We start from the raw sequence: 15,733 nt of genomic DNA on the forward strand, positions 1-15,733 counted from the left end.
TACTTGGTTATCAAAATAAACTTCAACCAACTTGGTGAATTCCACCAATTTATTGTTATAATAATTACAAATAACAAATGTTTTATTTGGAAACCAATTAAGTTTATTATAGTTAATCTATTTTTAATTGAGAACGAATATACTACAGAAGTGATCTATCTATCTGTGATCATTGTCCGCCTCATATTAAAAAATATATGTTCCCTGATAAATCAGAAACAATTATTGTAATTTGTTACAAAATATTTAATTTAATAATTCCGTAGGTACGTACTAAGGATAAAACAAAAGAAAATAGGTTATATAAGGTACTCTTTCTATATTCAGTCCAGTAATCTTTTTAATGAAAGGTAAATCCGTAGGCACAGTAGGCTCTCATTTCCAAAACGTCTACTTCTAACATTTCATTAGAAATTCGCGCCGCAATAAAAGGAATTTGATGATCGGAAGATTAAAGCGGGATCCATTTAAAATACAGCTGAATGTTTATGTACTTAACGGGGTCATGACCCTGTTTCTTTGCAAATTATGCTTCTAGGTATCGACACCAAAACATAATATTATTAAAAGTATTTTAGGCTATTATTATAAGGTAACTTTTATCTGAGACTTCGTCCGCATGTATTAAGTTTTTATAGATCTCATTGAAAATTTTCAAAATCCTATTACCACCCAACTCAACCTAACTCAACTCAACTTACCTATACGTTATATTTTATATATAATACATATAGCACAAAAGAAAAATATTCTTATTGTATTAATGTTCTGGCAGTAATGTTAGATGAAAATATATCTGTAAAGAAAGAGTTTTACCGTAAAAGTATTCTGAATTTTATTTCAGGCAATGAAGTTAAAACCCATAACATTATAATATTGTGACAACAAAAAAACACAGTAGTAAGTTAAATTAGTGACAAAAATAACTAAAAAAATAAAATAATGCTCAAGATGCAAAATAAAAATACATGTTACATGTTGGTCATTTGGATTTTTTTTTATTAATCTTGCCTATTCTAGCATGGGATGTAGGTATTACAATAAATACTTTGGCCTTACTAAGATAAGTTAGTGCGCATTTTAATATCTAAATCCAATTATTAGGTCCATATTTTAATGTAAAATTGTGACCATGTGTTACCTTTTCAAAACCCTACAGCTGTAAAACCTAAATCTACGCGAGCAAAGTTTAGGGCTTGATGGGGCTTGTTATAAAAAATATTAGGTTTTAGTTTCACGGATTTATTGTGGGTACCGTAGGTATAACAGGAGCGTCCGTAGCAAGCTCGATTTAGTTCAATTTGCGCGTGTTAGATTTTGGTTACAGAGTGGGCTTAAATGATGATGACTAATAAAAGTTATCATCTATCTTTTATTTAAAATTGTAGGTAGCTATGATTTTGTCAGGTAAAGCCTAACTATTAAATCATTTAACAATTAAAATCAAGCAAAGCAACTACTGTATTATTTTGTAAAGTAAGAATTATAGACTGGTTTCTAAGATAGAATAAATTAATAACCTAACCTATACTTTTATTTCAATAGATAAAGTTAATTAATTACAAAGAGAGGGTAGGTAGTAAACACATAAGTAAAACAAACCAAGCTGGATAATAATAATAATTAATCGTTTATTCAGATATCTTTCTTACTTTAATCTTTATAGATCTATCTGTATTTTGTTATATTGTTCAGCATAGATCTATTTATTTAAAAATGAGTCTACCGCCCGTTTCGCAAAGGTGTTTAGTCGTGTAGAAGAAAGGGCAAAGAAACTCCACGACACACGTCTTTTAAAAACCATTACAACATACAATAAATAGTAGTTATTTGTTAATTATCTTAATTATAATAAAATATAAGAATACTTAACTTTGGTATAACCTGCCGCCCTTGTTTGCTCTGAAGTGGAGAACTTCATCGTTTGGATTATAATACAAGACTGAAGTCTTTACTATTTGAATTACAACACAAGAATGAGCCTCCTCTGTCGAGGTAGGGTACTTTTATAAACACTGTCATCGCAAACAAGGTGGGAGTCGGCAGTCACGTGATCTTAATATTTATTTGAAGGTTGGTACATTGTATCAACAATGTACCAACTACCAACCTAACAGAATGTTGACAATATTTAATTAACATTAATAATATCACTAATTACATTGTATTTACGGATTACATATTAATTTGGCAACTATAATTAATGATATAATAAATGGAAGGTTTACATATTATTTCACATAATAACTTGACAACTGTATATTACATCCGGCAGTATAATGTCAACCCTAGTATAGTGACATGTATTGATAATTAACATCATAATATTTTAGACATTCTCTTATTCCTTATTTTACATAATAACTATTGACTACTGTATGTTATATGTTAAATCCAGTATCATGTCAATCTTAGTATATTGACAGTATTTATTTTACAATAAATAATTAATGATATGTATTGATAATTTGCATCATAATATTTTACATATTGTTTTATTCCTAAATATCAAACTAAACTACAATTATTAAATATTAGGCAGTACATTGACATTGGATCCAGTAGTGGAATAGTAACGTTTCCGTATAAATATTACATCAAATATCTAATTTAGTCTTCAACTTTATGATTGGGTCAGTTTTAGCATAATAAATATAGACATAAAATTATCTTGATATGACACGCGCATCGTGTGGCGATTAAATGCGATTTGAAAATTTAATGACATGGGTCCCTGGTGATTTCTGCCTGCATACGTTAATAGTCGTATTATATGAAGATCTGGCTAACTAAACACTATTCAAATACACTGAAATGACTGAAAGTCCATTCTTCTTTCATTAGTCTTGAGAGTAATTAACTTAAAAACATTATCTATTTGGTACAGAGATAACTTGCATCCTAAAAACGGATATAATCTTTTTATCCGGGAAAAACAGAGAGTTCCCATGGAATTTTAAAAAAACCTAAATTCACGCAGATACAGTCCCAGACATCATCAAGCTCTTTATATTAAGACTTTTAGGAGCCGTGTTGGGCACGTTGCCGCGGCTCATCTCAGCCATCGCTCGTTGTGTTTGTCCAAACCTTTAATCAGTTAAAATAACCTCAACTTATATAATATTTACCTGCATATGCAAATTCAGTATGTTAAATCATTTGTCTCTGGTGTTACTAATACTAATTAATCTCTATCATCTGTTCATTCATCTATCATCATTTCTGAGAACAATAATTAATTGAGTACGGTCGCCATCACATCGATAAATTGTAGTAGAAGTGAGCGGATAAACAATACCTATTTTCCGGTAGGCAGGTAAGAAGTAGAAACAACAGATTTGACTACAATATTTATAAAAGAACAATCCATATAAATATTATAAACTCGTGTCCATCCCCGGAAAGCAAGCTATCTCAGTACCAAATTTCCTCAAAATCGCTTGAAGACAAACAAACAGACAAAAAATTTCACATTTATAATACTAAGTATGGATGTAAAAGGTTTTCTGCTACATTTTTGCGGAACCCATCCAACGCAAGAAAATTAATTCAAGAAAAAATCTGCAGGAAAATCAAAGAATTCCCTAAGGATTTTTTAGAAAACTTAAATGCATGCGAATAAAATCGTGATCATCAGGTAGATGTAACTATATTTTTTTTATTATAAAGTATGCCTTGCCTTGGTTCTGTCTGTAGATATTGATCTATCTGCATAAGGCAGTAATAAATCTGAATTTCATTAAATTTCTGAAGATACTACCATCATGACGTCACTAGAACAATACGGCTATAAAGATAACAAGGGCGGTGAAAGGTGGGGCCGCATTAATCTCTGCCGCGCGTTTGTTTGTCTGACAGCTCATTGGGGAACAAAGCGCGGCCCATCGGTTAGTTTTCACACCACTATCACTTAGTGAACGCCATATCAAATTTATGGTAAACGCCGTAATGACGGACAAACCATGCTTGTTCATGGGGTGTCTTAACATAAAATAGCTTCCGGGTTTAGGCTGCCTTTCCGGCAGAGGTTTGCGAGGATACTTGGGGCAGATGTGCCAAACCCTCCCAGCAATGCGGATCTCACCCAAGCTTTCATACTAAGTAATTATATAATTATCCTTACTAGTGGAAAAGAGTGATCTAACAACTCTCACAACAAGACGTTTCTATGATGTGTTTAGTTCCATGTCTACACCATCTGAAACTGCTTTTTCAAGTAAACCCTAGAGATAACTTAAGTAGAGTAATTATGTATGAACTATGATTATTTCAGTCTATCTATTTTAAAAGTATCAAATCGGACCCGTTAGTAAACATTTGAGGTACAAAATAACATGTCGACTAGATAAACATGAAATACGATAGTTTGTAAAGGAAAAATACTTTGAGATGCAAGAGTGGTAAACGTTAGAATTCGAGACTTCAGGCCCGGAATGTTTGCAATGCCAATGTTAGGAATGATAGCGATCTTTTCCGTTGCTTTCACAGCGAATAATATTGGCCCGAGAGCTCTACGGAAATTTTAAGAGGGCTCTCTCCGTCACTCGTTTCATACAATCGTAGTTCCAATTTCATTTGAATATTAAGCAACCAAAGTCCATGAAATTTTGCAGACATATTCTAGAAACTAATATCTGTGTCTGTGGTGTTTTAGATTTTTCTAAAAATATGTAGTTTTAAAATTACAGGGGCTCAAAGATTTGTATGAAAATTTTAAGACCGCGTAACTTTGAAACCGAATATTTTAACAGAAATCTGGAAAACCACAGACATAGATATTAGTTTCTAGAATATATGTGCAAAATTTCATGGACTTTGGTTGCTTAGTATTCAAATGAAATTGGAACTACGATTGTATGAAACGAGTGGAAACGAGTGACGGAGAGAGCCCTGTTAAGGAGGTGCTTGATAGAAACCAAAAGTTTGGTGAGACTAGCTTTTTCCCGGAGTTCCTGTTAAGATGATAATGGAGTTTCTAATATTTTTTTTAGTGCGGGCAGGTATAGAGAGATTATTATAACAGTCACTAAATTCTGATTTTATAATATAAAATACTAGCGTTTTTGCCCGTGACTTTGTCCGGGTGACCTACACAGACTATACTGCTTAGGGATAATGTAGCTATCTATTCATCAGTAAAGGAGTTATTCTATCAGTAAAGGAATTTTCAAAATCGGATCATTAATTCCGGAGATTACCCTCTACATACAAACTAATATACGAAATATCTTTTTATAATATTATATATATTATATTGTAGGCCTTCTATGCGTAAACCATAAGCTAAGCTGCCAACTAGCCAAAAAATCAATATTTTATTATTATGCCTACTTTTTACAATAAATTACTCTTTAAATAAAACCTAAGCCTCTGTTGTGTCCATTTCTATATCTGTTGATTGTATTTCAAGTTTATAACAGTAAAAATTCTGTAATCTTATTAATACAGAGAGTGTGTACGTAAAAAAATTTAAAATATTTCAAAGGGAAGTCGAACTAAATACGAAGAAAACATGATAATCCCACACGGGGTAGTTTCCCATTAGGTAGGTATAATGCGTGGTCTATACAGAAATGGCGAGTGGTGAGACGTGGTGCGGACACGTCTCTTTCACAGCCTTTCATAAATGCTGTAAACATTATGGCAATATTATCAATATTTCCTTGAGAAGGGATCGTAACCGCTATGAAAAACGAAATAAGAATACGTTACCATCAATATTCGCTCGAAACGGGATTGCAGCCCCCAAAAAAAATTTGCGAACCCGGGTTGAGATTGCAGAAAAGCGAGCAATTGCAAATATTGGAGAAACGATGAAACTACGAACTTAATTAATTAAAGCAGCAACTGTTGAGTGACTTGCAAACCATCCAAAAGTTAAGAACTTAACGAAGTCAAGAAAACTTTTAAAATATTTTTCATTTCTGTTTTATCGTGTACAAAAATGATTTGCTTTTTTTTTGTATCCAATAAGAGATTTTTTCACAATCCTTTTATCTCCTATTTAATATTATAAATCGGAAGTGTGTTTGTTTGTTGGTTGGTCAATCGGAAGTGTGTTTGTTTGTTGGTTGGTCCTTCAATAAATAAAAAAATCACGCCGCAATCAGCAACAGATCAATATTGTGATTTTTTGCATGGTTCCCGGTGGCATGTTTTGGGTACGAAACCCTAAAAACTGGAGAGTGGCATAGGCTTCTTTTTATTCCGGAAAATTAAAGAGTTCCTAGATACGGGATTTTCAAAAATCAAAATTTAGGTAGACGAAGTCGCGAGTATCATTTTTTATTATACTATTTCGCAATAGCAGTTTTGCGAGTTTATTTTTTTAAACAAATAAATATTTTTTACTGTGACTATTCTACACAGTCTACAGGGTTTAGCTGAATTTCAGGATCCTAATTTTGTTAAATCCAAAACGTGCACACGACTGGAATTTAAATCATATAGTTTTCATTTTAAGTTTTAAGAATAAAGGAAAAAATGATAGAAACAATAATTCAATCGTAGCAATGACGCAAGTAATCTGATAATAATAATTTATTCTGGCTCATATTTTTCCCTATCTCTTATATTATAATTTACTTCCCTCTAATTTCCGTAATAATTACGCCTGAGAACTGTACGATAACATTTTTCTATGAATACTCACTATTTTACTAATCTAACATGTTTTTAAGTTAATATACTGAACTGTATTTACCGAAATAATCTTACGGAAAAGTCTTATGAATACATATTTTAGATTTCGCATGAATTGAGGTAAAAACCACTCGGTGATAATCGTTTTCCCAGAATGAGTGCAAAGGATTATCGTTCAATAAAATATAAGAACGGTGCATTCCCAAGATTTTTTTTTGAAATATTATGTAGGTAAATCTGGTCATTGAAATGTAAAACTAGATATATTATCATCATTATAATCAACCCATCGAATTATATATAATAAAGAGTGTAGATGCGCTTTAAAATCGTGCAGACAAGTTTTTTTTTTTTAATTTACCGACCATTTCAATTAAGCTATTAGATATGTCAAGAACCTACATCCTAAGAGGTTGCCGGGTAGAGACAGATACTGAGTAGTATGGATGTTACAACTAAAGTGCGTGTACCAGTTAGAGTTGAGACTAACTATATTAGTAGGTAAGTAATCTGGGCCTTGGTTTCATTCCTTAGTTCCTTAGGTAATCAGTTAAACTAATTAAACTAGTAAAAAAGGTTAGGTCAAATGTGGACCATAATGGAATCTGTTCACACAGACTCCACGCAATGTTGTCTATCCTAAACCTATAATATTTTTGTAAGGCGCAAAGCCAGAAACGAGTGAAGGAAAACCTGAATCATTCGAACCCAGGAAACGTGTGGCGGGAACAGAGGAAGTGACGTGCAGAGTGAGCCGCTGACATCCATAGTGAAACGAACGTTGAGTAAGTGAAGCTGAATGAAGGAACGACCTATCTAGACTTCAGCTGGCATAGCTCATTTTAAAAGACTTTCTTAGGTCCTCTACGAACGAAAGAATCAGGTAATTAGAACTCTTTGTTTACCTATCTAAAAGTAGGTACTTATAACAAAAAAAAGGCGCTAGGTTTTTCACTATATTTATACGTTAGAGATAGGTAGGTACTCGTTACAGATATGTACTGGGTAAAGTCAAGAAAACTGATTTTAACGTATTCAGGAATTCCATACTCTAGTGGTAACATGGACTCTTGCAAACGTTCCAATCTTCCAAGTATTTACCTCATACGATTTTTTCTTCACTTATGTGGCTGTTCAATGAAAAATCTAACAAATAAAATATACATGTATGACAAAATAAATTATGATCGTAAGCACATCACCTGTGCTTAAAAAAACTAGTTAGTGTTGAATAGTCGGCGAGTAGAGTCGTCAAACAAAATGAAGACTTTTATATTATTTTGTAAGTTTTTACAATTTTTTTTAAATTAAATCTTGACTGGCTGATGGAATTGTTTCAATCCCAAAAATACGGTAACCCGCGACTTCGTTCATTTTTAAAACTCTGATATTTCTGGGATAAAAAGTATTTACGTCCAAACTACAGAACCCAAGCTATCTGTGCCAAATGTCAATATTAATAATAATCAGTTCAGCGGTCGAGGCATGAAAAGGTTACAGACAGACTGACGCACTTTTGGATTTATAGAATGAACTGGCTTATGCCCGTGACTTCGTCTGCGTGGACTACACAAATTTTTTACCTGTATTTTACCGCCTTTGGGGTTGGATTTTCAATAATCCCTGCTTAGGAGATGTTTGTACGTCATAATAATTATCTGTATGCCAAATTTCATCTCGATCCGACTACAAGTTTGAGCTATGCGTTGATAGATCAGTCAGTCAGCCAGTCAGTCACATTTCTCTTTTATACTTACTATATTATTTAGATTTAAGAACATGGTGAAAAGATTATTTAATTATTATCATATTAATCATCATGTCATAAAATATACTTCTTAGCTCAATTCGACTCAGATACAACATCCTGACTCATTCGATAATTATTATAGTTTACATCTATACTGATATTATAAAGAGATAAAGTTTGCAAGTTTGCTTGTAGTAATCTCTGAAACTACTGCACCGATTTTCAAAATTCTTTCACCAGTAGAAAGCTACATTATCCGTGACATGAGTTACACATTATTTTACAAAAAAAAATAGAGATCCCTACAAAAATAGTAATAAGCTACCCGTGCGAAGCCGGGCGGGTCGCTAGTTAATTGTAATTTATTATAAACAAGTTTGCCTAGACAAGTGTACCTACACAAAGTGGGTTTTTTGTCAGTACACAGCCACACCACACGAGTAGATATATTATCTACTCGTGTGGCAACACGTTGACAGACCGCGATAATCCTATTTAATATTATAAACGCAAAATTTTGTATTAGTACCTACTCGTACCTACATCGTAAAACTGTGGTATGGATGTATGAATGTTTGCTACTCTTTCACGCAAAAACTGCCGCACAGATTTGGCTGGGAATTGAGATAATTTATATCCTGGATTAACATATAGGCTACTTTTTATCCCGGAAAATTAAATGAATCCCCACGGGGTTTTAAAATATTTATATCCACGGGAACAAAGTCGCGGGCATCAGCTAGTGTACATGTGTAAATATTATTGGAGTTTATTTTACCTCTGCATATTTTTGATTACTAAAAAGCAAAGGTTTTCTTTGGTGTACCACAACGAGGAAAACAAGGGATTGCATTATGCACCCTACTGTTGGACCAATTTCGAAATCTATTTGGACTAATATTACAAAAACAAAATAAAAGCTGGTAGATCAGCGATAGATAAATTTGTTTAACAAAACCTTCAGATTTAACTAGTGGCCAGTTGCTACGCTACTAAGAACGTTTAGGTAAATATTGACAACTTAGGTTTGGCTCATGTTTGGCTTGGGTAAAGAAACACTAGGTGCCTTTGCCCAACAATTGAATGTAACCTGTCACTATGTATCTAAGGCTCCGACGCTACTGTCAACGATCTAGACTTTTGAGTTCAGTTTGTAGGGTTACTAAATTGGTCCTTTATTACAATAATAAATAATTTATATCAATGCCAATCACCTTTTCCAGCAGTTTTGGCTTTTGCCGTAATGGCATCGGGCGACGAAAAAGAACTCGAAAACCTTCTTTATGAAGGTAACAATAAATTAACAGCACGAATGTTTACTGTAAGTTTCTTTTTGATTTCATTTTATTTATTTTTTTACACTGCTCGCGTCCAATATAGTTACATATTACATCAGGTTTTGGATTTTTTTAACGATATTATAGTCTTGCGCTTGACTGCAATCACACCAAATAGTAGGTGATGATACAGCCTAAGGTGGAGCTTGCCAGTTTAGAAGGTAGATACCTTCAGAAGAAGAGTAAGTAGCTATTCACTCTTCTTTTGAAGGTAGATATATTATAGAAATGTCTTGCTCATTTAATGCATCAGGAATATTTGTTTACATCAAAATAGACTGATTTTGTACAATCACAATGATAGTGTAGGTCAGTTCAATTATTTTATTGTTCACTTTTATCATTTCTTGGAAAAGCATAAGATTATTCTTTTTAAAATATGACAGGAAGTAGCAAAAACGAACTCAGGGAAGAGTTTCGTGTTATCTGCATACTCGGTGTTGACGCCCCTCGCTCAGCTGAGCTTGGCCTCGGTGGACGAGGCACACGATGAACTGCTGGAAACAATTGGAATGCCCAATGACAACACGGTAAATAAATAACTGGTTACCAAGCAGAATAATTTAGTAGGGGAAATCCCGGAAAAATTGTTACCTGACCGTCAATAAATCGTGATGTAGGTACCTATTTAAACAAAATAATTACTTAATTGCGACACTAATAATATAGGTACTATTCGCATACTGCTGCAAACCCCGCAAAAACCAGCACGTAGCAAATAAGGTGTCTAAGGCCCAATATTTACAGAAGCGGAGTGGACCAAAGATGTGTTTAGCAGACTAATTACATTGTTGATAGGTGACGTTGTTACAAAATTATCACGTCATCTATCAATATAAATGTATAAAAAACATTATTTGTCGATTGGATCTGATACCGCTTGCCATTGAATGCTCACCTCACGTGCATTATAACACTGTGCTGTATTATTATAACAATAAAGTATAATTTACTCGTGAGCAATCAGTGTACAAATGCATTTGTGTACACTATTTGACTGAGAATGTTTTTTATACATACACATTTGACAAGTTAATCCTTAACTGATCTCACCATCATAATATTAAAACGGGATCTAGCTAACTTAAAAGGGGTATGATAGCTTGGTTAAACCCCTAACCCTTGTAAGTTCCATCGTACCGAAAAGTTAAATCGGTAGCACTTCTTTGTCGGTAGGGTGGGTAGGATAGTCAACCAAGTCAAATCTTCCAACAGACCAGACTCAATTTAGATATTATTAAGTTCTCAATTAATACTGCCGGGAATTAAACCCAAAACCACTCACCTCATATAATATGGCCTTCAAAATATTATTTATTAATTTGAAAAATACAAACAGTTATTATTACTATAATATTTCTTTTTTACTTTCAGACAAAAGAAGTATTTTCTCTGGCGAATGCAAAAGTACGGGCCCTAAAAGGAATAACTTTAAAGACGGCAAGTAAAATATACGTTGCTGACAAATATGAACTAAACGATAAATTTGCTGAAGACACTCGAACTATCTTCGGGTCCGAAGTTCAAAGCATAAATTTTCTAGAAAGTGAAAATGCTGCAAATGAAGTGAACGCCTGGGTAAACAATATTGACTTAAATTCCATTAAATATTAATGTTAAAAGGAACATTGAAATAAGCATTTGATCATTACAGGTAGAAGAGCAGACCAATAACCGTATTAAGGATTTAGTTGATCCTGAATCCCTTACTGCAGACTCCAGGGCTCTTTTAGTCAACGCTATATATTTCAAGGTATCTAAAACGCAGTACTTACTTTATAAAAAGTTGTCTACTTATATATACACTTTCTTTCTCTTACATTAAATCCTTTTGTATTCTTATACAACCTCTTATACCGAAGGAGATAATTGTTTCGTTTTTACATTATTTCTTCCATTATAGATTTGTTTCGATTTTTTTTTTATTCACTATAGGCAAGCGCTTGACCACAATCACACCTGATGGAAAGAGATGATGTGGTCTTAGATGGGACGCGTTTACCTAGAAGGTGCCTATTCACTCTTGTTTTAAAGATACCCGGATTGTAATTGGTAGGAAACACAGATCGCGGGAGAGTATTCCAAACCTTAGCCATGCGTATGAAGAATGAAGACGCAAAACGTTTCGTGCGTGTAGATGGAATGTCGACGACATAAGGATGGAAACTCGCCCGACGTCTTGCGGTTCGGTGGTAAAATGGTGAAGGGGGGACAAGATCGAAAAGTTCCTGTGCACACTTTTGCGGTGCAAAAGTTATCTTTATTTAACGTTGCATCCATCTTATTTTATAGGGTATTTGGAAGTACCAGTTTGATAAAAGTCGTACCCTAGACTACACGTTCCATGTAAACAAGGATGCCACAACCCAAGTTCGCATGATGTACAGAAAGGGAGACTTCAGATATGCACAGAGTCACGAACTGAAATCTCAGGTGGGTGTTTTATTAACATAATAGCTAACTTTTGCACTAAGTCTCGGCTTCTTGTGAGCTAATTTTGATCCAAATAAACTAAAAAGCTTAAAAGTAGAGGTTCCCTTTATAATTAAGACAAGAAATGAAGCCGGATTTTTATAAAGTCTCAAAGGAGCCCCTCTCGTGAGACGAAAATCTAATTATTATTATTAGAATTTCAAAATGGTGGTCACTTGTAGATAATAAACAGACAAAATCTCGATGAAAAAAAAACGCTATCTGTAGAATATATAGATGCAAGTTATTTTAAAATACACGTAGTTATCAGGTAAGACTTTAATTTCTTATTCTCATATTCTTTTCCACTGTGCATTTTCAGATAATCGAAATACCATACAAAGGCGATGAATCATCTCTTGTGATTGTGCTTCCCCTAAACATGCAGGATAGCAACGAAGTTCAAGAAATACTTAAAGACCCTAACGTTATAGAAAAAGCCCTAAAAAATATGTATGAAACTGAAGTCGAACTATACCTACCTCAGTTTAAAATTGAAACGACCACTGATCTTATAGAAATACTTACAAAAGTGAGTAGTAGTCGGTAGTCTTATTGGATGTAATACTAACTTCCTAACTACTAATACTTATTCCTAACCTGGACTTGTCTCCTAAATATTACTGTACCTAAACATATATTTAGGCTGGTAGTATACTTAGACAATTCAAATCGGAGAATATTCCAGAAAACCTCCGGATGCGACTTCTGGTTTTTGAGTTGTTAACCGACTTCAAAAAAAGAAGGAGGTTCTCAATTCGACTGTATGTTTTTTTTGTATGTTTGTTATGCGATTTCTCCGCCAAATAGTAACCAATTTTGAATTATTTTTTATTTGATAGGTTATACTTCAGGGGTGGTCCTATTTTAGTTTGGTGAAGATCTGATGAATATCTTCGGAGATGGAGAACAGAACTCCTCAAAGGATAAGAGTCAATTGCTTGCGATCAGTGCAATAGCTTAGTAAACAGTAGGTCTGTAACCAGACATAGCATATTTTAATACAGTGGGGCCTGTAATAGTTAAATAAAATATTTAAATTAATTAAATAATTGTGAAATAAAAAATAAAAAAAAAAACTTGACTTCAATAACCACAAATACTAAAAAGAAAAAATAATTTAATTTATTACCGAATATAGCGAATATATAATGTATACAAGAGTAAATGTAGTTCTATATAACATTTTTTGGAATCGGTGACAGGTGCCAATGTGAAGTCACAAACAATAATAATATGAAGAGTACCTAAACAGTTTGTACGGCTAATTGGCACCTTAAATTTGTTTCAAATAAACAGAATTAAAATAGTCACATAATCTGTCAACTTTTTGTCTTTTAGATGAATGTGAAGAGAATGTTTGATCCAGACAGAGCTAAGTTATCCAACCTTCTAAAAGGCACTGCTGATTGTTTAGCCATAGACTCGGCTAAACAGAAAGCTTTCATAGAAGTCAATGAGGAGGGTGCCGAAGCGGCTGCTGCTAACGGTTAGTAGATAATGATTACATATACCTACTTATATTTTTTTGATTATAGCCTCCCTAAACCTCTTTTTGAAAGTCGAAGATTTGGATTTAGTTGATTATTATAATATTATAAATCATAACTTATTTATTTAATTAAGTTATGATTTAATTTATTTTTAACCCCCGACCCAAAAGGAGGGGTTAATAAGTTTGACGTGTGTATCTGTGTATCTGTCTGTAGCATCGTAGCTCCTAAACTAATGAACCGATTTTAATTTAGTTTTTTTTTTTTGTTTGAAAGGTGGCTTGATCGAGAGTGTTTTTAGCTATAATCCAAGAAAATTGGTTCAGCCGTTTGAAAGTTGAGAGCTGATAGCTCTTTCCTAGTTACTGTAACCTTCACTTGTCGGGGGTGTTATTAATTTTTAATTTACACTTGTTAATTTTTTATTGAAATTTTTTTTTAAATTTATCTGAATTATATCTTAACAATTTATTTTTTTTCAGAATTTGGAGTAGCATACATTACATCAGTAGGTTTTCAACCTCAAGTCATCAGATTTATATGCGACCACCCATTCTTCTTTTACCTACGTGGAAGACAATATACCTTATTCAATGGAGCCTACTACTCTTCCTAAGTATTTACCTAATAGCAATTTAAACAATAATATAATGATTTCATCTGAAGTTAAAAACTTATCACTAGATTTATGGATAGAATATAACTTCTTATCGCTAGCTCTAAATCACAGTCTAGATCAATGAAAGTTTTTAATGTACCTACTTCTTGTATTATACTTTGCACAAAATATTATAAAGGGAATAGTATGTTTCATTACAAGTGTGGAAAGACTGTCATTGCAAAGAGTTCCGACAAATGTCTACCCGAGCCGAGGCGCAGCCGAAGGCGAGGGTAGACAGTCGGAATAAGTAGCAATGACGGACGGTTCCGTACGTGTACTGAACGACTATTTTTAATACAGTTGCGAAAAAATTAAGCAATTTTATTAAAAATATTTTTTTTGCACTTTTTTTATAAGTATTATAATTATTTTATCATGCAAAACAAGTTACTACAAAATCAAAATTATTTTTATTAATAAACTAGAAAATTTAAGTCATGAAAAATTAATTATCATGAGAATAATAAATTTAATTATTAATTTCATTAAACAGTAATAATTTAACACGTGTTTTATTTTATCTCATTAAGTTATAAAAATTATAAACATACGTATACGCATTTCATAATTTCAGTTTAGGAACTCAGATATTGTGTTACGCAATAACTGAAAATGTAATAACATAGTAAATTTTGTTTGAAAACTTCCTCTAGTGTAGGTAAATATTGTAATAGTCCAGTAATTCTGTAATATGAGATGGAAAGTTTTCAGAATGTTATGCAAATTGGTGGTTTTATAGATTTCGATGTGCTCTTTCCGAATTTTTATTTTGCCACCTCGTACCTTTGCCGCTCGCGCCACCATCTTGGAAAAATGGCGCCCAAAAACAGTTTTTTCACGATAACTTTTTTCCCACTCATTTTACGATAAAAATGGCATGTAACAATTAAACTGGAGACAATTTCCTACAATTTGTGTAGTCACCTTTTTTTGTAGACTCAATAGTTTCAGCGTACGAGCGCTACAAATCCCACTCCAATATACTGCATCGCAGTTTCGATCTCACGTGCATATGAGCCTTTTTTTTGGGTTTTAAACCCAAAAGATGCCCATGGGACCTTATTACTAAGCCTCCGCTGTCATCCGCTTACTTGTCCGTCTGTCCGTCTGTCTATCAGCGTGCTGTATCTCATGAACCGTAATAGGTAGAAAGTTGAAATTTTCACAGAATGTGTATTTTTATTGCCGTTATAATAACAAACAATAAAAATTTCAAAATGGCCGTCATGAAAAAAATAAATAAAAAAGAGCATTATTTCTTGTATTATGGTACGGAACCCTTCCTATGTGAGTTGGACTCGCACTTGACCGATTTTTCGGCGTCTCGAGCATGTTTATAATGTGGTCGCAGTCAATACACAATATCGCAATTCGTGCA

General features: G+C 33.2%; 2 protein-coding genes across 2 annotated transcripts in view; both read left to right on the forward strand.

Annotated features, from left to right (window-relative positions):
* Positions 1 to 11,271, forward strand: part of LOC123867202 (alaserpin-like) — a 28,882-nt gene extending 17,611 nt beyond the window's left edge. Inside the window, exons 10-11 of the mRNA XM_045909127.1 lie at positions 4,465 to 4,475; positions 11,259 to 11,271. The gene's annotated coding sequence lies outside the window, so the exon portion shown is untranslated. The remainder of the gene's footprint in view (positions 1 to 4,464; positions 4,476 to 11,258) is intronic.
* Positions 7,837 to 14,650, forward strand: LOC123867203 (antichymotrypsin-2-like). Its single transcript, XM_045909131.1, has 9 exons — positions 7,837 to 7,924; positions 9,616 to 9,713; positions 10,116 to 10,259; positions 11,104 to 11,307; positions 11,384 to 11,482; positions 12,022 to 12,162; positions 12,524 to 12,733; positions 13,543 to 13,690; positions 14,177 to 14,650. Exons 1-9 carry the CDS (start codon positions 7,903 to 7,905, stop codon positions 14,308 to 14,310), a joined length of 1,200 nt encoding a protein of 399 aa, XP_045765087.1. The 5' UTR covers positions 7,837 to 7,902; the 3' UTR covers positions 14,311 to 14,650.
* The last annotated feature ends 1,083 nt before the right edge of the window (positions 14,651 to 15,733 follow it).

Source organism: Maniola jurtina, chromosome 7 (assembly GCF_905333055.1).
Source record: "Maniola jurtina chromosome 7, ilManJurt1.1, whole genome shotgun sequence".
Lineage (NCBI taxonomy): Eukaryota > Metazoa > Arthropoda > Insecta > Lepidoptera > Nymphalidae > Maniola > Maniola jurtina.

What these genes read in the sequence shown, in the direction of transcription:
- LOC123867203 (XM_045909131.1), top strand. Translation starts at nt 7,903, where the DNA reads ATGAAGACTTTTATATTATTTT. An exon ending in TCAACGCTATATATTTCAAG is followed by an intron (nt 11,483 to 12,021) that starts GTATCTAAAACG and finishes CTTATTTTATAG; the next exon opens with GGTATTTGGAAGTACCAGTT. An exon ending in GTCACGAACTGAAATCTCAG is followed by an intron (nt 12,163 to 12,523) that starts GTGGGTGTTTTA and finishes GTGCATTTTCAG; the next exon opens with ATAATCGAAATACCATACAA.